The sequence below is a fragment of the Tachyglossus aculeatus genome, chromosome 6 (genome assembly GCF_015852505.1).
Source record: "Tachyglossus aculeatus isolate mTacAcu1 chromosome 6, mTacAcu1.pri, whole genome shotgun sequence".
Classification (NCBI taxonomy): Eukaryota; Metazoa; Chordata; class Mammalia; order Monotremata; family Tachyglossidae; genus Tachyglossus; species Tachyglossus aculeatus.
In genome coordinates, this window is record NC_052071.1 from 13795936 (window position 1) to 13819360 (window position 23425).

At 49.2% G+C, this 23425-nt stretch overlaps 1 protein-coding gene and 1 non-coding gene across 2 annotated transcripts in view; both read left to right on the forward strand.

The window, feature by feature from the left end:
- Positions 1–23064, forward strand: part of AMOT (angiomotin) — a 65982-nt gene extending 42918 nt beyond the window's left edge. Inside the window, exons 7-13 of the mRNA XM_038748482.1 lie at positions 3565–3710; positions 11790–11939; positions 14701–14891; positions 17032–17154; positions 20365–20597; positions 20777–21022; positions 22716–23064. Coding sequence (XP_038604410.1) covers positions 3565–3710; positions 11790–11939; positions 14701–14891; positions 17032–17154; positions 20365–20597; positions 20777–21022; positions 22716–22816 — 1190 coding nt within the window. The 3' untranslated portion in view covers positions 22817–23064. The remainder of the gene's footprint in view (positions 1–3564; positions 3711–11789; positions 11940–14700; positions 14892–17031; positions 17155–20364; positions 20598–20776; positions 21023–22715) is intronic.
- Positions 18578–18715, forward strand: LOC119930152. Its single transcript, XR_005451642.1, has one exon. It is a non-coding gene; the product is annotated as a small nucleolar RNA SNORA7 (small nucleolar RNA).
- Positions 23065–23425: the final 361 nt, after the last annotated feature.

Sequence of the window (23425 nt, forward strand, 5' to 3'; positions counted from 1 at the left end):
AGCCGACTGTTAGGTAGGGACTGGCTCTATATGTTGCCAACTTGTACTTCCCAAGCGCTTAGTCCAGTGCTCTGCACACAGTAAGCGCTCAATAAATACGATTGATTGATTGATTGATTGATTCCCTTCCTCCCATCGCCCCTGTGGCTGGTAAGGAGGTGATTAAGAGCCCCGGGCCAGTGTGAGGGGGTGATTGACAGCCCGGGCCATTTAGGATGTTGCAAAGGGTCAAAGAGCAGGTGCAGTGAAGCTGGTGTCGGGGGAGGGGGATTGGTGGGCGCTCCCCTTAAAGAGAGTTCTCATTGTCCCTGAAGTGAATTAATCCTCTTGATGGTTGCTAACAAACTCCACCCAGCTAGACAATGCCTAATTCTCTCCCACTGCGGTCATAAAACCCAGCCATAAAGCACCGAGGCTGGGGGTGGGGTGGGGGGGGGGGTGGAGAGCTGGAAAAGATGCCAGCCATCAATCAATCAATCGTATTTATTGAGCCCTTACTGTGTGCAGAGCACTGGACTAAGCGCTTGGGAAGTACAAGTTGGCAACCTATAGAGACAGTCCCTACCCAACAGTGGGCTCACAGTCGAAAAGACTGTGGATACAAGACTGCCGTGGATACAAGCAAATCAGGTTGGACGCCGTCCCTGCCCCGCAAGGGGCTCAGAGTCTCAACCTGCATTTTACAGATGAGGTAACTGAGGCCCAGAGAAGGGAAGTGACTTGCTCAAGGCCACACAGCGGACAAGTGGGATTAGAACCCATGACCTTTTGACTCTCTGGCCTGTGCACTACGCTATGTTGGGCCCATTTTACTGCATGGGGGCTTGCTGGGAGCCAAATTCCCTTCCCACCTGCTCTCTGCTTGGCTGCTTCTCCTGCTCCTCCTTCTCCTCCCTCCTTTTCCCTCCTCCTCTTCCTCCCTCCATCCTGCTCCTCCTCTTCCTCCTCCCCCCTTAGATTCAGAGCCGTCTGGACTAAGTTCAGCCGGGCTATATTCCGGTGTCCGGCTCGCTCTGCTCAGCATCTGGCCCCTTTCCCGAGGAATGAGCTTGGGCGCTGCTTCCCGGTTCTGCCTCGGACCGCGGGAATCTCCAAGAGGAGGAACAAGCCAAGGAAACAAAGGAGGAGAGGGGAAGGGAGGGGATCGTTGCCAACTTGTACTTCCCAAGCGCTTAGTCCAGTGCTCTGCACACAGTAAGCGCTCAATAAATACGATTGATGTTGATGATGATGATGATCGGACCTTGTGGGCAGTTCTCTGGGCCTCCCCTGAAGGTCTTGAGGGTTGGAAGTTGTGCCCGAAGGGGTTGTGAGGGGAGATGGAGTCAGGGTCTGAGGAGCGGAGAGGAAAGTGACGTCCTCCAGAGGTCCTAACCTGGCCTGGAGTTCCAAGACCTAAAGCCCCATCATTCATCATCAATCATCATCATCAGTCGTATTTATTGAGCGCTTACTATGTGCAGAGCACTGTACTAAGTGCTTGGGAAGTACAAATTGGCAACATATAGAGACGGTCCCTACCCAACAGTGGGCTCACAGTCTAAAAGGGGGACTTTCATTCATTCATTCAATCGTATTTATTGAGTGCTTACCGTGTGCAGAGCGCCGTACTAAGCACCGGCCTTCAAGTTTGTGTTCCACCCCCGTTCTCTGCTGGTCTTCATTTGAAGACAACTCAGAGGGGCTCACGCTGCCCCTTGTCTCTTTACAGAGGTATCCCTGGGTGGGCACACAGAGGTGTGTGTGTGTGTGTTTTGTTAAATACTAGGTGCCAAGCACTGCAGTAAGCGCCCGGGTAGTTTTGGACCCAGTCCCTGTCCCAACTGGGACTCACAGGATAAGTAGGAGGGAGAACAGGTATTGGATCCCCGTTTGCCAAATGGAGAAACTGAGGCCCAGATAAGTGAAGTGACCTGCTCAATGTCACTTAGCAGAGCTGGAATTAGAACCCAGGTCCTCTGACTCCAAGGCCTGGGCTCTGTCCCCTAAGTCACATCAGGGGGTGTGCATATACGCCCTTCATATATTCATTCATTCAGTCATATTTATTGAGCCCTTACTGTGTGCAAAGCACTATACTAAGCACTTGGGAAAGTACAATATAACAATAAACAGACATTCATTCATTCATTCAGTCGTTTTTATTGAGGGCTTTCTGTATGCAAAGCACTGTACTAAGCACTTGGGAGAGTACAATAAAACAATAACAGACATTCTTTCATTCAGTCTTATTAATGAGCTCTTACTGTGTGCAAAGCACTGTACTAAGCACTTGGGAGAATATACTATAACAACAATCAGGCATTCATTCATTCATTCAGTCAAATTTATTGAGTGCTTACTGTGTGCAAAGCACTGAACTAAGCACTTGGGAAAGTACAGTATAACAATAAACACATGCACTCATTCAGTCGTTTTTATTGAGCACTTTCTGCATGCAAAGCACTGTACTAAGCACTTGGGAGAGTACAATATAATGATAACAAACATTCTTTCATTCAGTCTTATTTATTGAGGGCTTACTGTGTGCAAAGCACTGTACTAAGCACTTGGGAGAATATACTATAACAAACAGGCATTCAATCAATCAATCAATCGTATTTATTGAGCTCTTACTGTGCATTCATTCATTCAGTCGAATTTATTGAATGCTTGCTGTGTGCAAAGCGCTGTACTAAGCACTTGGGAGAATATACTATACCAACAAACAGGCATTCATTCACTCAGTCGAATTTATTGAATGCTTACTGTGTGCAAAGCACTGTACTAAGCACTTGGGAAAGTACAATATAACAATAAACAGACATTCATTCCTTCAGTTGTTTTTATTGAGCACTTTCTGCATGCAAAGCACTGTACTAAGCACTTGGGAGAGTACAATATAACAATAACAGACATTCTTTCATTCAGTCTTATTTATTGAGCGCTTACTGTGTGCAAAGCACTGTACTAAGCACTTGGGAGAATATACTATAACAACAAACAGGCATTCAAGCATTCATTCAGTTGAATTTATTGAATGCTTACTGTGTGCAAAGCACTGAACTAAGCACTTGGGAAAGTCCAGTATAACAATAAACACATTCATTCATTCAGTCGTTTTTATTGAGCACTTTCTGCATGCAAAGCACTGTACTAAGCACTTGGTAGAGTACAATATAACAATAACAGACATTCTTTCATTCAGTCTTATTTATTGAGCGCTTACTGTATGCAAAGCACTGTACTAAGCACTTGGGAGACTATACTAGAACAACAAACAGGCATTCATCCATTCAGTCGAATTTACTGACTGCTTACTGTGTGCAAAGTACTGTACTAAGCACTTGGGAAAGTACAGTATAACAATAAACAGGCATTCATTCACCCAGTCGTATTTATTGAATGCTTACTGTGTGCAGAGCACTGTACTAAGTGCTTAGGAGATCAGGCGCATTCCCTGTCCACAATGAGCACCTGTTGGCCCATAAAGCGGTCGTGTGGACTTGGAGCCCCCGTGGCCGGTCCGGTCCGAGTGAAGGTCTCCCCCGCCCCCCTTTTCCTCCCTCCCTCCGTCCCCGGCAGACAAAGAGACCCAGCGGGAGAAGGAGAAGCTGGAGATTGAGCTGGCGGCCATCCGCTCCACCACCGAGGACCAGCGGCGGCACATCGAGATCCGAGACCAGGCCCTGAACAACGCCCAGGCCAAGGTGGTGAAGCTGGAGGAAGAGGTAACGGGTAGGGCCTTGGCCAGCGGTGGGTGGCGCCTGGATCAATCAATCAATCAATCATATTTATTGAGCGCTTACTGTGTGCAGAGCACTGTACTAAGCTCTTGGGAAGTACAAGTTGACAACAAATAGAGCCGGTCCCTACCCAACAGTGGGCGATGGGGCCGGCCGGCCTGGGAGCTGTGGGTCGTGGGTGGAGGTCCCCACGGGTTTCCCTGACAGGGTGGGCTCCTGCTTGGCTGAATAATAATGGTAATAAGAATAATCAAAATGATGGAATTTGTTAAGCGCTTACTGTGCGTCAAGCACTGTTCTAAGTGTGGGGGAAGCTACAAGGTCATCAGGTTGGATCCAGTCCCTGTCCCTCATGAGGCTCACAGTCTGAATTCCCATTTTAAAGACGAGGGAACTGAGGCACAGAGACTTGCTCAAGGCCCCATGCAGACAAGTGGCAAGGTCGGGATTAAAACGCAGGGCCTTCTGATGCCCAGGCCCGGGCTCTGTCCCCTAGGCTTTACTGCTTCCTTTTTCAGTCAATCAATTGGTGGTATTTATTGAGCGGTTACCATGTGCAGGACTCTTCTTCTGGGTCTGTCGTCAGCCCCCTCTCCCCGCTTATATTCTCAGATGATCCCCCGGATCAGTCAATCGTATTTATTGAGCGCTTACTGTGTGCAGAGCACTGTTGGTCCCGGACCCCCAAGGGACAGGGACCAACCCTATTCCCACCCGGCTATTCTTTCCCATCCCTCCCAGGTTGGCACCTGGAGAGTTTCCCGTACTCTGCCAGTCTCGGCTACGGGAGGGAGAGTCACCCATTCCATCCCTAGCCTGACAGGTGGCTAGCGAGCGGAAGACAATCTGCTCCAAGTCAAAACTCACCCGTGCGGCGGCACGGGAGAGAGTCGAGGGCGGAGACTCAGGTGTAGGAGGGAATGGTAAACCACTTCTGGATTTTTACCAAGAAAACTCGGTGGATACGCTACCAGAACGATTGCAGATGGAAGCGGGACGTTCTGGGAAAGATGTGTCCATGGAGTCGCTACCGCTCGGAGACCATTCGACAGCATAAGACAAGACAGTTCTTTCCCAGCGCTTAGTACAGTGCCGTGCCCACAGTATAAATCAGTATAAATCATAAATCTCACCACTGGGAGAATGCAGCAATAAAACGGGTAGACACAAATGCTGTCCTGGCAGAGCTGACAGCCTCTTCCCCCTCCCTCTCCTTTCTCTCCTCCCCTCCTCTCTCGCCATCTTCTCCCTCCTTTTCCTGTATATGTTTGTCCATATTTATTACTCTATTCATTTATTTTACTTGTACCTATCTATTCTATTTATTTTATTTTGTTAGTATGGTTGGTTTTGTTCTCTGTCTCCCCCTTCTAGACTGTGAGCCCACTGTTGGGTAGGGACTGTCTCTATATGTTGCCAACTTGTACTTCCCAACGCTTAGTACAGTGCTCTGCACACAATAAGCGCTCAATAATTGATTGATTGATTCTCTTCCCTCTTCCCCTCCTCCTCCTTCTCCGTCTCCTCACCCCTGCTCCTCCTCCATTTCCTTCGGCCTCGGCTGCTGCTGCTCTTTCCGGCCGAGTCTTCCTGGGGTTCCCGTCTGTTAGTAATTTTCTAGCGGCGAAGGACGGATTCCTGCCTTCTCCCCACCGGAGCCAGTGGGGAGGGGCTTCATCTTAATGGGCTCCGGCATCAAGCCCAGCTTGCTAATAGGGGGATAAAGTTACCAAATTGCTTCAGCACGGACCCCAGAGAAGAGACCCGAGGGGGATTCTGGCTGCAGCTGGATTCGTTCATTCATTCGGTTCATCCCACCGTATATATTCAGTGCTTACTGTGTGCAGAGCGCTGTACTATCCTCTCCTGGGAGAGTACAGCGTAACAAATCTAACAGAAACATCCCCCATCCACGAGTTTACAGTCTAGAAATTGGATCAGAACACGGGCGGAGGGGTCTTCTTGGGGGATGGCGTCTCCCCTCATCTGAGTGTATGGTGCCGTGGGGAGGTGAGGTGAACATCGGGGATATTGGGGAACCCCCACATCCTCCGGGAAGATGCCCCAGAAGAGGCAGAATCGTGGAGCTTCTGGGCCGATCGGGAGCCAGCAGGCCCCGGGGGTCTTGGGGTCAGGAAATACGTAAACGTATAAAAATATGTTTATTATTTATTATTTATTAATTTCATTTGTACATATTTATTCTATTTATTTTATTTTGTTGATATGTTTTGTTCTGTTCTCTGTCTCCCCCTTCTAGACTGAGCCCACTGTTGGGTAGGGACCGTCTCTATATATTGCCAACTTGTGCTTCCCAAGCGCTTAGTACAGTGCTCTGCACACAGTAAGCGCTCAATAAATACGATTGAATGAAAGGACACCGGGGGCTGGGCTGGACGCTCTCGCGAATGAGAGAAGGGACCCAGTTGGCCGTGGGGACAGGAACAGTTGTGTGTGGGGGGGTGTTTGTGTGGTGGTGATGGAGTCTGATGAGACTAAGAGGAGGACTGTGGCTCTGAAGAATATCTAGGTGTGACCGTGGTTTGTACAGGAGAAGTTGTGTGGTGTTGTGGTGGTGTTTATTTATTTTAATCAATCAATCAATTGTATTTATTGAGCGCTTGTTGTGTGCAGAGCACTGTACTAAGCGCTTGGGAAGTACAAGTTGGCAACATATAGAGACAGTCCCTACCCAGCAGTGGGCTCACAGTCTAAAAAGGGGGAGACAGAGAACAAAACCAAATTTTACTTGTACATATCTATTCTATTTATTTTGTTTTGTTAATATGTTTTGTTCTCTGTCTCCCCCTTCTAGATTGTGAGCCCACTGTTGGGTAGGGACCGTCTCTATGTGTTGACAACTTGTACTTCCCAAGCGCTTAGTACAGTGCTCTGCACACAGTAAGCGCTCAATAAATTTGATTGATTGTAGGTAGAGTGTGGAGCTGGGAGTCTGAAGGTCGTGGATTCTAATCCTGGCTCCGCCACTTCATTCATTCATTCAATCGATCGTATTTATTGAGCGCTTACTGTGTGCAGAGCACTGGACTAAGCGCTTGGGAAGTACAAGTTGGCAACATATAGAGACGGTCCCTACCCAACAATGGGCTCACACTTCACTGTGTGACCTTGGACAAGTCGTTTCACTTCTCTAGGCCCCAGTTCCTTTATCTGTAAAATGGGGATCGAGACTGTGAGCCCCATTTGGGACGGGGACTGTGTCCAACCTGATTTGCTTGTATCCACCCCAGCGCTTAGTACGGTGCCTGGCACATAGTAAGCACTTTCTAGACGGTGAGCCCGTTGTTGGGTAGGGATTGTTTCTGTCTGTTTCCGAATTGTACTTTCCAAGCGCTTAGTACAGTACTGTGCACACAGCAAGCACTCAAAAAATACAATTGAATGAATGATTGAACTTAACAAATACCACGATTATCACCCCTCTAGACTGTGAGCTCTTTGTGGGCAGGGAATGGATCTGTTTTGTTGTACTCTCCCAAGCGCTTAGTACAGTGCTCTGCACACAGTAAGCACTCGATAAATACGATTGAATGACTGACTGATTGAGAGTCGTTGGCCGCAGCCCCGCGGGGGGACCCTACTGGGCAGTCTAGGCTCCATACGTCCAGCCCGGGTTCAGGCTAGCAGAGAGGAGGGAATGTGACTGTTCTGTTATACTCTCCCAAGCGCTTACTACAGTGTTCTGCGCATGGTAAGTGCTCAATAAATATGATTGACCGCCCGAGGAGCTTACCCTAGAGGCCTCGTTAGCCAGGAACAGGGGGACGATGCAGCCACCGTTAGCTGGACCAGCTTGGGGGGCTACTCTGCCCCTACAGTCGTAGGGCCAGGGAGGGCCGGTGGTCAGTGGTGGTTGCCTGTTTCGGGTTAAATTGTCAGGCCGCCCCCCAGCCTCCCCTGCTCTGTGGAAAGCGCCACTGGTGGGCTTGCTCCCTTGCTGGCCGGCTTGGGAGTCCCGCAGGTGGTGGGCTGGGCCTGGGTGAGATTCCCGCTTCAGGGGGTAACGTCAGTCAGTCGTATTTTTTGAGCGCTTACTGTGTGCAGAGCACTGTACTAAGCGCTTGGGAAGTACAAATGGGCAACATATAGATAGAAACGGTCCCTACCCAGCAATGGGCTCACAGTCTAGTCTAATGTGGGAGGGGGACATCCGCCAGGAAAGGAGGGGCGGCCTCTCCTCACGCTAGCCCAAGGCCCGGGGCCTCTGCTCACAGCTGGGCATTCAGAGACCGCTTAGTAGATAGAGCACAGGCCTGTGAGTCAGAAGGTCAGGGGTTCTCATCCCGACTCCGCCACCGGTCTGCTCTGTGACCTTGGGCAAGTCATTTTACTTCCCTGGGCCTCAGTTCCTTCATCTGAAAAATGGGGATTGAGACCGCGAGCCTCATGTGGGACAGGGACTGGGTCCAACCTAATTAACTTGTATACCTGTATATATGTATATATGTTTGTACATATTTATTACTCTAACTTGTATACCTGTATATATGTTTGTACATATTTATTACTCTATTTATTTATTTATTTATTTATTTTACTTGTACATATGTATTTATTTTATCTTGTTAATATGTTTGGTTTGGTTAGCTGCCCCTCATCCCCCTCTCCATCCCCCCCATCTTACCTCCTTCCCTTCCCCACAGTACCTGTATATATGTTTGTACATATTTATTACTCTATTTATTTATTTATTTGTGCATATCTATTCTATTTATTTTATTTTGTTAGTATGTTTGGTTTTGTTCTCTGTCTCCCCCTTTTAGACTGTGAGCCCACTATTGGGTAGGGACCGTCTCTATATGTTGCCAACGTGTACTTCCCAAGCGCTTTGTACAGTGCTCTGCACACAGTAAGCACTCAATAAATACGATTGATTGATTGATATAGTAAGTGCTTAACAAATACCATTATTATTAGTAGTAGAAGGTTCCCTTCCCCACAGCACCAGTATATATGTATATATGTTTGTACATATTTATTACTCTATTTATTTATTTTACTTGTACATATCTATTCTATTTATTTTATTTTGTTAGTATGTTTGGTTTCGTTCTCTGTCTCCCCCTTTTAGACTGTGAGCCCACTGTTGGATAGGGACTGTCTCTCTATGTTGCCAACGTGTACTTCCCAAGCGCTTAGTACAGTGCTCTGCACACAGTAAGCGTTCAATAAATACAATTGATTGATTGATTGATATAGTAAGTGCTTAACAAATACCATTATTATTATTATTAGCAGAAAGTTCCCTTCCCCACAGCACCAGTATAAATGTATATATGTTTGTACATATTTATTACTCTATTTATTTATTTTACTTGTACATATCTAGTCTATTTATTTTATCTTGTTAATATGTTTGGTTTGGTTCTCTTTCTCCCCCTTCTAGACTGTGAGCCCACTGTTGGGTAAGGACTGTCTCTCTATGTTGCCAACTTGTACTTCCCAAGCGCTTAGTACAGTGCTCTGCACACAGTAAGCGCTCAATAAATATGATTGATTGATTGATTAGTGCCGTGCTCTGCACACAGTAAGCGCTCAATAAATACGATTGATTGATTGGTCTACCCCAGCACCTAGTACAGTGCCCAAGTACATAGTAAGTGCTTAACAAATGCCATTATTATCATTATTCTTACTCACTTTAGCCTCCAAATTCTTGCTGGTCCCACTTGTCATTCCATTGCAGGAAGTTTGAGGTTCTGGTAGAGGCCGTCCCCGGGATCTAATCATGGCATTGGTTAAGCGCTCATTATGTACCAAACGCTGAAAAAAAATACAGGTAGATACATGATCAATCAGTCAATCAATCAATCGTATTTATTGAGCACTTACTGTGTGCAGAGCACTGTACTAAGCGCTTGGGAAGTACAAGTTGGCAACATCTAGAGACGGTCCCTACCCAACAGTGGGCTCACAGTCTAAAAGGGGGAGACAGAGAACAAAACCAAACATACTAACAAAATAAAATAAATAGAATAGATATGTACAAGTAAAATAAATAGAATAGATATGTACAAGCAAAATAAATGAATAAATAATGATCCCCCTCTAGACTGTAAGCTTGTTGTGGGCAGGGAATGTGTCTGTTTGTTGCTGTATTGTACTCTCCCAAGTGCTAAGTACAATGCTCTACACGTAGTAAGCGCTCAATAAATACAATTGACTGATGATGATCATGGCTCACACTCATGAATGAAAGAATGAAGGACAACAGGTGAGAAGCAGTGTGGCCTAATGGATAGAACACAGGCCTGGAAGTCTCAAGGACCTGGGTTCTAATCTTGACTCAGCCAGTCATCTGCTCTCTGACCTTGGGCAAATCACTTCTCAGTGCCTCAGTTCCCTCATCTGTAAAATGGGGATTAAGACTGAGCCCCATGTGAGACCCGGACCGTAGCCAACCCAATTACTTTCCATCTACCCCAGCGCTTAGAACAGTGCCTGGCACATAGTAAGCGCTTATCAAATACCATTAAAAAAACAACACACAAAAAAAGAATAGGACTTGAATCCCAGTTTTACGGATGAGGAAACCGAGGCCCAGAGAAGCGAAGGGACTTGGCCAAGGTCACGAAACAGACACGCGGTGGAGCCGGGATTGGAACTCTTGACTTCCAGGCGTGGTCTCTTTCCACTGGGCGATGCCGCCTCTCTACCCGGACCCATCCCAAAGAGCCTGTCTCCCCTGCTCAGCCGGAGTCCAAGCCAACGCCTCCGTTTCATGCTAGATACGGTTTTGTTCTTACTTACCGTAATCATCACAGTCATCCTACCTTCGTTCAGTCGTATTTATTGGGCGCTTACTGTGTGCAGAGCACTGGACTAAGCTCTTGGGAAGTCCAAGTTGGCAACATATAGAGACGGTCCCTACCCAACATGAAAATGTTTGTACGCATTTATTACTCTATTTATTTTACTTGTACATATTTATTCTATTTACTTTGTTCTGTTAATATGCTTTGTTTTGTTGTCTCTATGTTCCCCCTCCTACCCCTCTCCATCCCCCCGCCTTACCTCCTTCCCCTCCCCACAGCACCTGTATATATGTATATATGTTTGTACATATTTATCACTCTATCTATTTTACTTGTACATATATTATTATTATATATATATATTATTCCTCCCTTCAAGGCCCCCTTCCTCCCTTCAAGGCCCTCTTCCTCCCTTCAAGGCCCTACTGAGAGCTCACCTCCTCCAGGAGGCCTTCCCAGACTGAGCCACTTCCTCCCTCTCCCCCTCGTCCCCCTCTCCATCCCCCCCATTTTACCTCCTTCCCTTCCCCACAGCACCTGGATATATGTATATATGTTTGTACATATTTATTACTCTGTTTATTTTACTTGTACCTATCTATTCTATTTATTTTATTTTGTTAGTATGTTTGGTTTTGTTCTCTGTCTCCCCCTTTTAGACTGTGAGCCCACTATTGGGTAGGGACTGTCTCTATATGTTGCCAACTTGTACTTCCCAAGCGCTTAGTACAGTGCTCTGCACACAGTAAGCGCTCAATAAATACGATTGATGATGATGGTATTTGTTACGCACTTACTACGTGCTAAGTGCTGGGATCTTGTCTCACGCCGTCGAGTCATCTCCGACCCACAGAGACTCCATAGCCACATCTTTCCCAGGACGCCCCACCTCCATCCGCAGTCGTTCTGGTGGTGTGTCCACAGAGTTTTCTTGGTCAAAAATCCCGAAGTGGTTTACCGTTGCCTTCTTCCGTGCAGTCAACTTGAGTCTCCTCCCTCGACTCTCTCCCGTGCTGTCGCTGCCCAGCACGGGTGAGTTTTGACTTTTAGCAGATGGCCTTCCACTCGCTAGCCACTGCCCGAGCTAGGAATGGAATGGGTGGGCCTCTGCCTGACTCTCCCTCCCGTAGCCGAGATGGGCAGCGTACCGGGAACCAAGGGCTGGGGATAATCGATTCAATTCCAGGTCACGCAGCGGCAGAGCTGGGATTAGGACCCAGTCCCTCCGAATCCCAGGCCCGGGCTCTTTCCACCCTGCCTCCCCGACTGACGTCTCTGCTTTTCTCAGCTGAAGAAGAAGCAGGTGTACGTGGAGAAGGTGGAGAAGATGCAACAGGCGCTGGTGCAGTTGCAGGCCGCCTGTGAGAAACGGGAACAGCTGGAGCATCGGCTCCGGACGCGCCTGGAGAGGGAACTGGAGTCTCTGCGCATGCAGCAGGTGTGGACACCCCCTTGCCCCCCACCCGTCTCTGTGGTCAGTAAGACACACACACGCCAACCCACAATCGCACGCCAGTGCAGGGTGGCTTAACCCGAGGGCTGAGAGGTCAGGAGACCTGGGTTCAACTCTTCCTCAGAGTAATGATAATAATGGCATTTATTAAGCGCTTACTATGTGCAAAGCACTGTTCTAAGCGCTGGGGAGGTTACAAGGTGATGAGGTTGTCCCACGGTGGGGGGGCTCACCATCATAATCCCCATTTGACAGACGAGGTAACGGAGGCACAGGGAAGTTAACTGACTTGCCCAGAGCCGCACAGCTGACAATTGGCGGAGTCGGGATTTGAACCCGTGACCTCTGACTCCAAAGCCCGGGCTCGTTCCACTGAGCCACGCTGCTTCTCACTGGCCCAAGCCAGATCTGGGTTCATCTTGGCCGTGAACTGCCAGGAAGCCCGAGTCCAGGCCCCGGGGGATGCCCGGAAAGTAGAGATGCAGCATGGCAGCCGTGTGGCGTAGTGGATTGCCTCACAGGCTTGGGAGTCAGAAGGACCTGGTTTCTAATCGCGGCTCTGCCACTTGTTGGCTGTATAACTGTGGGCAAATCACATCGCTTTTCTGGGCCTCGGTGACCTCATCTGCAAAATGGGGATTAAGACCGTGAGCCCCATGTGGGACATGGATCGTGTCTAACCTGATTACTTTGTGTCTACCCCAGTGCTTAGAACAGGAAGTGCTTAACAATTACCACAGTTCATTCATTCATTGTCGTATTTATTAAGACTGGGAGCCCACTGTTGGGTAGGGACCGTCTCTGTATGTTGCCAAATTGTACTTCCCAAGCGCTTAGTACGGTGCTCTGCACACAGTAAGCGCTCAATAAATACGATTGAATGAATGAATGAATGAAGTGCTTACTGTGGACAGAACACTGTTCTTAGATGCCCAGTTATTAGATGCCACCCTAGGGGATTACCAGGGAAAGCTGTTTATGAGGTGAGGGTCCCATTCTCTGAGCTAGCAAGCTACAGGGGAATTTTGAAACTTTATTCAACCTAAGAGGGCAGTCAGCTCTAAGTATCTGCAGAAGAAAGAACTCCCTGAGGGGCATCTCCTCCACAGATTTCTGCGCTCGACCTTCTCCCATCCCTCAGGCCCTACAATCCACTGATCCAAGCCTGCCTCTCCCCTGCTACTACTAATAGGAACTGTGGTATTTGTTAGGCGCCTACTATGTGCCAGACACTGTACCAAGCGCTGGAGTGGATATAAGCAAATTGAGTCCGACGCAATCCCTGCCCCACATGGGGCTCACAGTCTTAATCGCCATTTTACAGATGAGGTCACCGAGGCCCAGAGAACTGACATGACATGTCCAAGGTCACCCAGCAGATAAGTGGCGGAGGCTGGATTAGAACCCAGTTCCCTCTGACTCTCAGCCCCATGCTTTTTCCACTAGGCCACGCTACTTCTCTATCCAGACCCAGGCCCATCTCAGACTATCTCCCCTGCTCAGTGGGGGTCCAAGCCAATAGTTTTATGTTAGATACAGTGTTTTCTTCCTCACCACTTCTCCCTACCCTAATGATTAGTTTCATAATAATTGTGGTATTGTTTAAGCACTTACTATGTGCTAAGTGCCGGGGTAGATGCAGGATAATCAATTCAGTTCAGTCGCATTTATTGTGCACTTATTATGTGCAAAACACTGTCCTAAGGGCTTGGGTGAGTACAGATAGGACACAGTCCCTACGCCATATGAGGTTCACAGTCTAAAGAGGAGGGAGAACAGCCGCCTCACCCCCATTTCTCAGATGAAGGAACCGAGGCCCAGAAAGGACAAGTGTTGGAGCCAGGATTAGAATCAATCAGTCAATCGTATTTATTGAGCGCTTACTGTGTGCAGAGCACTGTACTAAGCGCTTGGGAAGTACAACAGGAGGCCTTCCCAGACTGAGCCCCCTCCTTCCTCTCCCCCTCGTTCCCCTCTCCATCCCCCCTTCTTACCTCCTTCCCTTCCCCACAGCACCTGCATATGTATATATGTTTGTACATATTTATTACTCTATTTATTTATTTATTTTACTTGTACATATCTATTCTATTTATTTTATTTTGTTAATATGTTTGGTTTTGTCCTCTGTCTCCCCCTTCTAGATTGTGAGCCCACTGTTGGGTAGGGACTGTCTCTATATGTTGCCAACTTGTACTTCCCAAGCGCTTAGTACAATCAATCAATCAATCAATCGTATTTATTGAGTGCTTACTGTGTGCAGAGCACTGTACTAAGCGCTTGGGAAGTACAAGTTGGCAACATATAGAGACAGTACAGTGCACACAGTAAGCGCTCAATACATACGATTGGTTGATTGATATAGAGATGGTCCCTACCCAACAGTGGGCTCACAGTCTAGAAGGGGGGAGACAGAGAACAAAACAAAACACATTAACAAAATAAAATAAATAGAATAGCTATGTACAAGTAACATAAATAAATAAATAGAGTAATAATAAATAAATAGAGGAATATTAGAACCCAGGTCTCGGGACTCCCAGCTCAATGCTCTTTCCACTAGGCCACATGGCTTCTCCTAGGTGCCCCCTAGGAGATAATTGAACCGCGGGAGGTAGTTTTGTGAGGACAAGACAATGTTGGATGTGGGGCTTATTGTCTGTTGAGCCCCCCAGGACCGCAGTCTAGGTCGAAGGGGTGTCCCCGGGCCTACTTAGACCCTGCTTCCGCCTCCCCCCAACTCCAGCGGCAGGGTGTCTCCCAGCCGGCCAGCGTCTCCGAATCCAACGCCACGGCCCTCATGGAGCTGCTGCGGGAGAAGGAGGAGAGGATCCTGGCTCTGGAGGCCGACATGACCAAGTGGGAGCAGAAGTACCTGGAGGAGAGCGTGATGCGGCAGTTCGCCCTGGACGCCGCGGCCACCGTGGCCGCTCAGAGGTGAGGCTGTCGGCGCGAATGCCTCCCGGCGCCGAGTCGGGGACGGCGACGGGATGCAGGGCCTCGGTGAAGTGTGTCTTGCCTGTCCCTCCCTTGCCCCTTGGGGTCTGTTTTTCAGCTGAGGGCTGAGAAGGAGGCTCCACCCAGAAGGATTCTGGAAGTTGCCCTGTTCAATTTCATGTGGGGCTCCCGGAGCTCTGCGGGTCAGGAGACCCAACCTGGCGGGAGAGAAGTCTCCCTCCTGCCAGAGCTGGAGTCGGCTTCCGTGATGATTGGGGTGATATTAATAATAATGATTGTATTTGTTAAGGTCTTACTATGCATCAAGCACTGTTCTAAGATCCAGGGTAGATGCAGGCTAATCAGGTCGGATACAATCTCTGTCCCACGTGGGGCTCACAGTCTTAATCCCCATTCTACAGGTGAGGGAGCTGGGGCCCAGAGAAGTGAAGTGACTTGCCCGAAGTCCCACAGCAGATGAGCCCACTGTTGGGTAGGGACTGTCTCTATGTGTTGCCAACTTGTACTTCCCAAGCGCTTAGTACAGTGCTCTGCACACAGTAAGCGCTCAATAAATATGATTGATGATGATGATGATGGCAGAGCCTGGATTAGAACCAAGTCCTTCCGACTCCCAAGCCTGGGCTCTGTTCACTAGCCCACGCTGCTTCTCTGGGCCAAAACGTCTGGAGAGATGGGTTTCCCGGGGTCCCATGGCCAAAACGAACCGTGGTTCAGCTGGACGTCCCCTGAAAGTTAGGTGGGCAGGGCCAGGAGGAACCGGGCAGGCCTGTGAACGACAAGGCCCTTAGACCCTCCACTCTGTGGGAAACGGGGGCTCGGGTGGATGGAGATCATCATCATCATCAGTCGTATTTATTGAGCGCTTACTGTGTACAGAGCACTGTACTAAGTGCTTGGATGATAGGCCTGGAGCCCAGAGTCAGTTTTGTTTATTTATTTATTCATTAATCAAGTGCTTACTATGTGCCAATTGGGTTGGACACAGTCCCGGTCCCATGTGGGGCTCCCAATCTTAATCCCCATTTTACAGATGAGGAAACTGAGGCACAATGAAGTGAATTGTCCAGGGTCACACAGCAGACAAGTGGCAGAGCCGGATTAGAATCCAAATCCTTCTGAGACTCAAGCCTGCGCCCGTGCCACTAGGCCATGCTGTTTCCCTGATTAAGACTACGTGTCCCATGTGGGACAGGGGCTGGTCAGCCTTATCATCTTGCGTCTAGTATGGTGCCTGACACATTGTAATTGCTTTTTAATTTTTTTTAAGGTATTTGTTAAGCATTTAATAAATACAAAAAAAAAAGATTGAGAACAGCAATAAGGAAAATTTCCAGGCTCAGCCACCATCTTCAAGGTAGCCTTGCCCCCATTTTTTTGGTGGGAGAAAGCAGCGTGGCTTAGTGGATAGAGCACAGTCCTGGGAGTCAGAAGAACCTGGGTTCTAATCCCAGCTCCGCCACGTGTCTGCTGTGTGACTTCACTTCTCTGGGCCTCAGTGACCTCATCTGTAAAATGGGGATTAAGACTGTGAGCCCCATGTGGAGCAGAGACTGTGTCCAACCTGATTAGCTTGTATCTACCCCTGCGCTTAGAACGGTGCTTGGCATAATAGCATAAGCACTAAACAAGTACCACAGTTGTTAATCCCTATTTTCCAGATGAGATAACTGAGGCCCAGAGAATATTATTATTATTGTTACTAATAATAAAAGCAAAGCAGCCCATGAACCTGTGTATATGTATATATGTTTGTACGTATTTATTCCTCTATTTATTTATTTTACTTGTACATATCTATTCTATTTATTTTATTTTGTTAATATGTTTTGTTTTGGTCTCTGTCTCCCCCGTCTAGACTGTGAGCCCACTGTTGGGTAGGGACATCTCTATATGTTGCCAACTTGTACTTCCCAAGCACTTAGTACAGTGCTCTGCACACAGTAGGCGCTCAATAAATACAATTGATTGATTGATTGATTGAACTGAGGTCAGAGAGCAGGGGGTGCCAAGCCAGCAGCATCAGGGTCTTGGAAACGCTTGCTCAGTGGGGGAGGCCGGGTTGCTGACCTCGTCTCTCTCACGTTGGCCTCACTTACCGGCCTCTGGCCTCCCTCAGGGACACGACGGCCATCAGCCACTCCCCGAGCGCCAGCTATTCCACGTCCCTGGAGGCGCGGATCCAGAAGGAGGAGGAGGAGATCCTGCTGGCCAACCGGAGGTGCCTGGACATGGAGGGCAGGTAAAGAGCAAGGGGGTGTCGGTGGGGAGGGGCGTTCCCCCTTGATCTCGTTCCTCTCCCTCCTTGACTCTGCCCAGCGTCCAGAGGGTGGGCTGGGGTTCCTCGCCGACCCTGTGGGCTGGACGGTTTCAAGACCAGTCTCCCCAACTCCTCGACCTCCTGCTCTCTGCCCGAGTTTAGGGGACCGCCCACCCCACCGCAGGGATCGAGGCAGAGAAGTTGTCCTTGTCAGCGTCAGGGCCCCGGACCAGTGGGTGGGTCTCCTGAACCCTTTAACCAGTGCCTGGCCCCTCCCAGCCTTCCTCAGCATCCCTACCATCTTCTCCAGCCTTAGGGATTGCCTCTCAGTGAAAAGCGCCGGATCCCAGGGGTCCACCAGTGTCTCCTAGGAGCTTGGGCCGGCTGGTCAGTTTGGAGGACCGAATGAGGAAAGGTCTTGAGCTCCCTGACTGTTGTTGTCATGGTTCAGCCACTGACTTCTTGTGGGAAAATTTCATTTTTATCTACAGTTGCTAGGGACGGTTTCACCCTCCTGTCTTTCCCCACGCTTCCCTGCTGAGGCCGAGTCGTCTTCCGTGGCTGTTCAGGTAGCTGCCCTCAGGGTGGTCCGAGGGTCTTCTAGAAGGGGCAGCTCTTCCATCGCTGATGAGACCGCGGGCGGCACCATTAATAGGGCAGTCCTCTTCTCTGAGAGCGGCAGCAGGACACCTGAAGGAGAGGCGCCTTCATGGTCGATTGGGACGAACCAGCCAACATTCTTAATTCCTCATTCTAAGTCCCGCCACGGGGACCTCTCAATCACAAATTTACCCAAACCCTCTTGAATCTCCTGACTTTTTTCCTGCCCAGAATCCCGTGCTAACTAATTCCATGTGCCCGCCCCCAACCTCTTCCCTGTGCTGGGTGAAGAACTGTTTCTCTTTGTTGGTTTTGAACCAATCTTCAATCTTCCAGCTTCAATGCAGGAAGCGGCGTGACTTATGGAAAGAGCGTGGGGCTGGGAGACAGATGACCAGGATTCTAACCCCGACTCCACCACTTGCTTGCAACGTGATCTTGGGAAAGTCACTTAACATCTCTGGGTCTCAGTTTCCTCATCCGTAAAAGTGGAGATTAACTGTCTGTTCTCCCTCCCTCTTAGACTGTGAGCCCCTTTTTGAGACAGGAACTGTGTCCATTCTGATAAATATGTATCTACCTCAGGACTTAGAACAGAGCTTGACACACAGTAAATGATTAACATATGATGATGATGATAATAATGTAATAATAATAATAATGGGGCTCTTGGTCCTGTTGCTGCTGAGGAATTGGGGGAATGAATGGCACCCTGTCCCCTCCCTCCATGAATTTGCCCAATTTATTTGGGTCCTCTATCTTCCTGCTCCTTTGAAGAGACCGAAGCTTTTCAGTCTCTCCCAAGCCCCTCTCAGGATCGCAACTGGAGAGTTTCCAGTCCTCCACCAGTCTCGGCTACGGGAGGGAGAGTCAAGCAGAGGCCTACCCATTCCATTCCTAGCTTGGGCAGTGACTAGTGAGTGGAAGGCATTCAGCTACAAGTCAAAATTCACCTGTGCTGGGCAGCAGCAGCACGGGAGAGAGTCGAGGGCAGAGACTCAAGTTGACTGCACGGAAGAAGGTAATGGTAAACCACTTCCGTATTTTTACCAAGAAAAATCAAAGGATACATTACTGGAAAGATCTTGGCAGATGAAGGTAGGATATTCTGGGAGAGATGTGTCCGTGGAGTCGCTATGGGTCGGAAATGACTTGACATCAAAAGTCAAGGCAAGCTTTTCAATCTATCCACCCCTCCGCTCACCAGGGTGGCCAAGTCTGTTGCTTCTCCAACTTGGTTTTAGGCCCAGCCTGCAAACAAGAGTCTTGGTCCAGGTGAACCATGGATTTTAACTAGCGACCAGGTTCTGCCTTGACCTTTTTAAAAAAATTTTAATGGTATTTGTTAAGCTCTTAACTATGTGTCAGGCACTCTTCTAAGTGCTGGATACCAGAGAATCAGGTTGCGCAGAGTCCCTGTCCCACATGGGGCTCTCAGTCTAAATAGGAAGAAGGATTTAATCCTCATTTTATAGGTGAGGTAACAGGCCCGGGGAAGGTCAACACGGGAGACAGGTGGTGGATCTGGGATTAGAACCCAGGTCCTCTGATTTCCAGGTCCGAAATGCCAGGCTGCTTCGTTTTCCATCCACTTCCCCAGGTTGTTAACGGGGCAGATCCTTATTACCGTCATCATTATTATTATTGTATTTGTTAAACGCATATTTTATGTCAAGCACTGTTCTAAGAGTTTGCCCATCCACCTCCGCATCAGGCAAAAACTCCTCACCATCGGCTTTAAAGCAGTCCATCACCTTGTCCCCTCTTACCTCAGCTCGCTACTCTCAGCTACAGCCCAGCCCTCACACTTGGTTTCTCTAACGCCAACCTTCTCACTGTGCCTCACATCTCGCCTATCTCGCCACTGACCTCTCACCCACGTTCTGCTTCTGGCCTGGATCACCCTCCTTCCTCAAATGCATCAGACAATTCCTCTTCCCCGCTTCAAAGCCTAATTGAGGGCACATCTCCTCAAAGAGGCCTTCCCCGACTAAGCTCCCCTTTCCTTTTCTCCCACTCCCTCCTGCGTTGCCCTGACTTGCTCCATTTGTTCATCTCCCCTCCCAGCGCCACAATGCTTGTGTGTAGGTCTGTAATTTATTTATTTATATTAGTGGCTATCTCCCCCTCTAGACTGTAAGCTCACTGTGGGAGGGAATGTGTCTGTTATATTGTTTTATTGTACTCTAAGTGCTTAATATAGTGCTCCGCACACAGTAAGCTCTCAGTAAATATGATTGAGTGAAGTTAATGAGATTGGTTAGAGTCCCCGGCCCAAATGGGACTCACAGTCTTAGGAGGGAGAATACGTATTGAATCCCCAATTTACAGATGAGGAAACTGAGGCATAGAGAAGTCAAACGACTTGCCCAAGGTCATACAGCAGGCAGTAGGTAGAGCCAGGATTAGAACCCAAGTTCTTTGACACCCAGGCCCGGGCTATTTCCACTAGGCCTCGCCGCTTCCCCCTTTCCCTCAATTCCCACCCCAACCCGAGCCCAGGACGAGGACGCGGGCGGGCAGGGCAGCCCCAGAGTCAGCCTGGGTTGCCCCATTGGATCCTCACTGGGGTCCCTCCGTCCCGGACCCCAGGATCAAGACGCTCCATGCCCAGATCATCGAGAAAGATGCCATGATCAAAGTCCTCCAGCAGCGCTCCAGGAAGGAGACCAGCAAGACGGACCAGCTGGCATCCATGAGGCCGGCCAAGTCCCTCATGTCCATCTCCAACGCCGGGTCGGGCCCTCTGGCCCACGCCTCCCCACTCAGCAGCACCCCCATCCTGGAGGAGAAGCGGGAGGACAAGAGCTGGAAGGGCAGTTTGGGTGAGGAGAGTCGGCTGCCGGGGATTGTCCGTGGCTGGGAGGGGAGCCAGTTGGCCCCTGTGGGAGCGGGGGAGGCGGAAAGCCGGGGTGGGGGGTGTCCTGCCCCCCGAGATTTCGGCTCGCTCCGGTCGGCTTGTAGCGTCCGATGGCCGGCCAGCTCCTCCCCCGTCCCTCCACAGGCGTCCTGCTGGGCACCGAATACCGCTCGGAGTCCATCCCGTCCACGCCCTCGCCCGTCCTCCCCTCCACTCCGCTCCTGTCCACCCACTCCAAGACGGGCAGTCGGGACTGCGGCACCCAGACCGAGCGGGGCGCCGAACAGAACAAGGCCGCCGCCGTCCCCCCCGCCGCCGTCCCCGCCCCGGCTCCCTCTGGGCCCGGCCGCTTACCCACCCCGAGTTTGGCCTTCAGCCCCGACAAGGCAGGTAGGTAACCTTCGGCGTCCAGCCCAGAATATGTTAATAATGATAATAACTGTGGTATTTGTTGAGCGCTTGCTATGTGCCAGGCACAGTAATAATAATAATAATAATCGTGGTATTTTTTAAGTGCTTACTGTGTGCCAAGCACTGTACTAAGCGCTGGGGTGGGTTTAAGCGAATCAAGTCAGACATAGTCCCTGTCCCATGTGGGGCTCACAGTCCTAATCCCCATTTTCCAGATGAAGGAACTGAAGTACGGAGAAGTGAAGTGGCTTGCCCGAGGTCACACGGCAGAAAAGTGGGGGAGCCGGGATTAGAGCCCATGACCTTCTGAGTCTCAGGCCTATGATCTGTCTACTACGGCATACTACTAAGTGCTGGGGTAGATACAAGGTGATTGGGTTGAACACAGTCCCTGTCCCATGTAAGGTCCTAATCCCCATTTTACAGGTGAGGGAACTGAGGCACAGAAAAGCAGAATGACGTGCCCAGGGTTAAGCAGCTGAGTGGTCATGGAGGTTCCGCCTGCATTTAGGCCTGGGGTAGCCGGCTGGTGGGCTTGGTGAGAGCAAAGCGTCTGAGGCGCTTAGGACCCCCAGAAAAATAATAATAATAATAGTAATAAAATAATCGTGGCATTTGTTAAGCACTTGACTGTGGGGTAGAGACAGAATCATCAGGTCCCACCCGGGGCTCACAGTCTAAGTAGGAGGGAGAAAAAGTATTGAATCCCCATTTTGCAGATGAGGTAACTGAGGCTCAGAGCAGTGAAGTGACTTGCCCAAGGTCACACAGCAGGTGAGTGGCGGTGCCAGGATTAGAACACAGCTCCTCTCTGACTCCTGTCACGTTCTATCCTCTACGCCCCTCTGCTTTGGGGGACACAACACAGAGCCGGGAGGTGGAGACAGTACTCTATTTATTTATTTTACTTGTACATATCTATTCTATTTATTTTATTTTGTGTATATATTTGGTTTTGTTCTCTGTCTCCCCCTTCTAGACTGTGAGCCCACTGTTGGGTAGGGACTGTCTCTATACATTGCCATCTTGTACTTCCCAAGCGCGTAGTACAGTGCTCTGCACACAATAAGCGCTCAATAAATGCGATTGATTGATTTTGTTAATATGTTTGGTTTTGTTCTCTGTCTCCCCCTTCTAGACTGTGAGCCCACTGTTGGGTAGGGACTGTCTCTATATGTTGCCATCTTGTACTTCCCAAGCGCTTAGTACAGTGCTCTGCACACAGTAAGCGCTCAATAAATGTGATTGATTGATTGATTGATTGATCCCAGACAGGAGAAATGGTGCAGATCATACTGAGCTACAGATGATATGAAAACCCAGGGGGGCGTTGAGCCCTAGGGGGGAGGGCCCCTCTTTCAGACAGAGAGAGCCCCGAAAATGAGAGATGGGCAAAGGGCACCCTTCCCCAGCTGCCAAGAGCTGCCAAGGATAATCTGCAGAGTGGATAATTGAGAGTAAACGATTTTTCAGCTGCCAAGCTGAAAAAAAAACGGGGGAAGAGGGGAGCGAGTTATGCCTGGAGGAGGCAGCTGAGAATGGGGTGCGGGGTAGGGGGGCTCTCTCTCCTCGGGGCTTTGGGGTTCCGCAGTGCAAGAACAGACCTCAAGGGAAGGAGCAGAAGCTGGAATTTGACTTCGGGTCCGTGTTTCTCTCCTTTGCTTCCTCGTAGATGGCCCCGTTTTCCATTCCAGCACTCTCGAAAGAAAACCACCCACTCAGACCCTAGGACAGGACCTGACTGATGCGGAAATGGTGGAGTATCTCATTTGAAAGGCTGAACCCAGGACCTTTTTTTACCTTTTCTTTTTTTTTTTTAAGGGACATTTTATTGGAGCAACGTAGTACTCAAGTAATAAAGGATCTCCACTCCGAGCTGACATATAGAGTGCCTCAAAACACAGGTTAGCTAGAACAAGCTCAAAACTCTACTCTTGGGAATTTTTTTTTTTTAAAATACTGGAACTGGTAACGTCTGGATATAAACTGATGTCTTAAATGCACTAAATTTTTATTTTCAATTTCAATATTTTACCAACTGTTTTGTTTTTTTTTATGGACAACGAACAAAAAAACAAACCCCAAACCGTAGTACTTAATGAAGGCAGTTTGTGATGCGTAGCTGGGAGAGAGGGAGATGGAGGCAGTGGCGTTGGGGAGGTGCTTCTTTCCAGAACGGGTGATTTAGATTCTGGGATTCTGGGATTCTGGAAATGGGGGGGTTCTTAGAGGTGGAGAAGGCCTCACTCCCGGTTCCCTAAGACCACCAGCCCCAGGTAGGAAGCATTTGAGGATCCCCTTCACTTTGGGGTCTAGCAACCTTTCCCCCCAACCTCAGATGGCTCTTCCTTCTGCCAGAGAGAGGTCGAGGAAGGCGGCGGC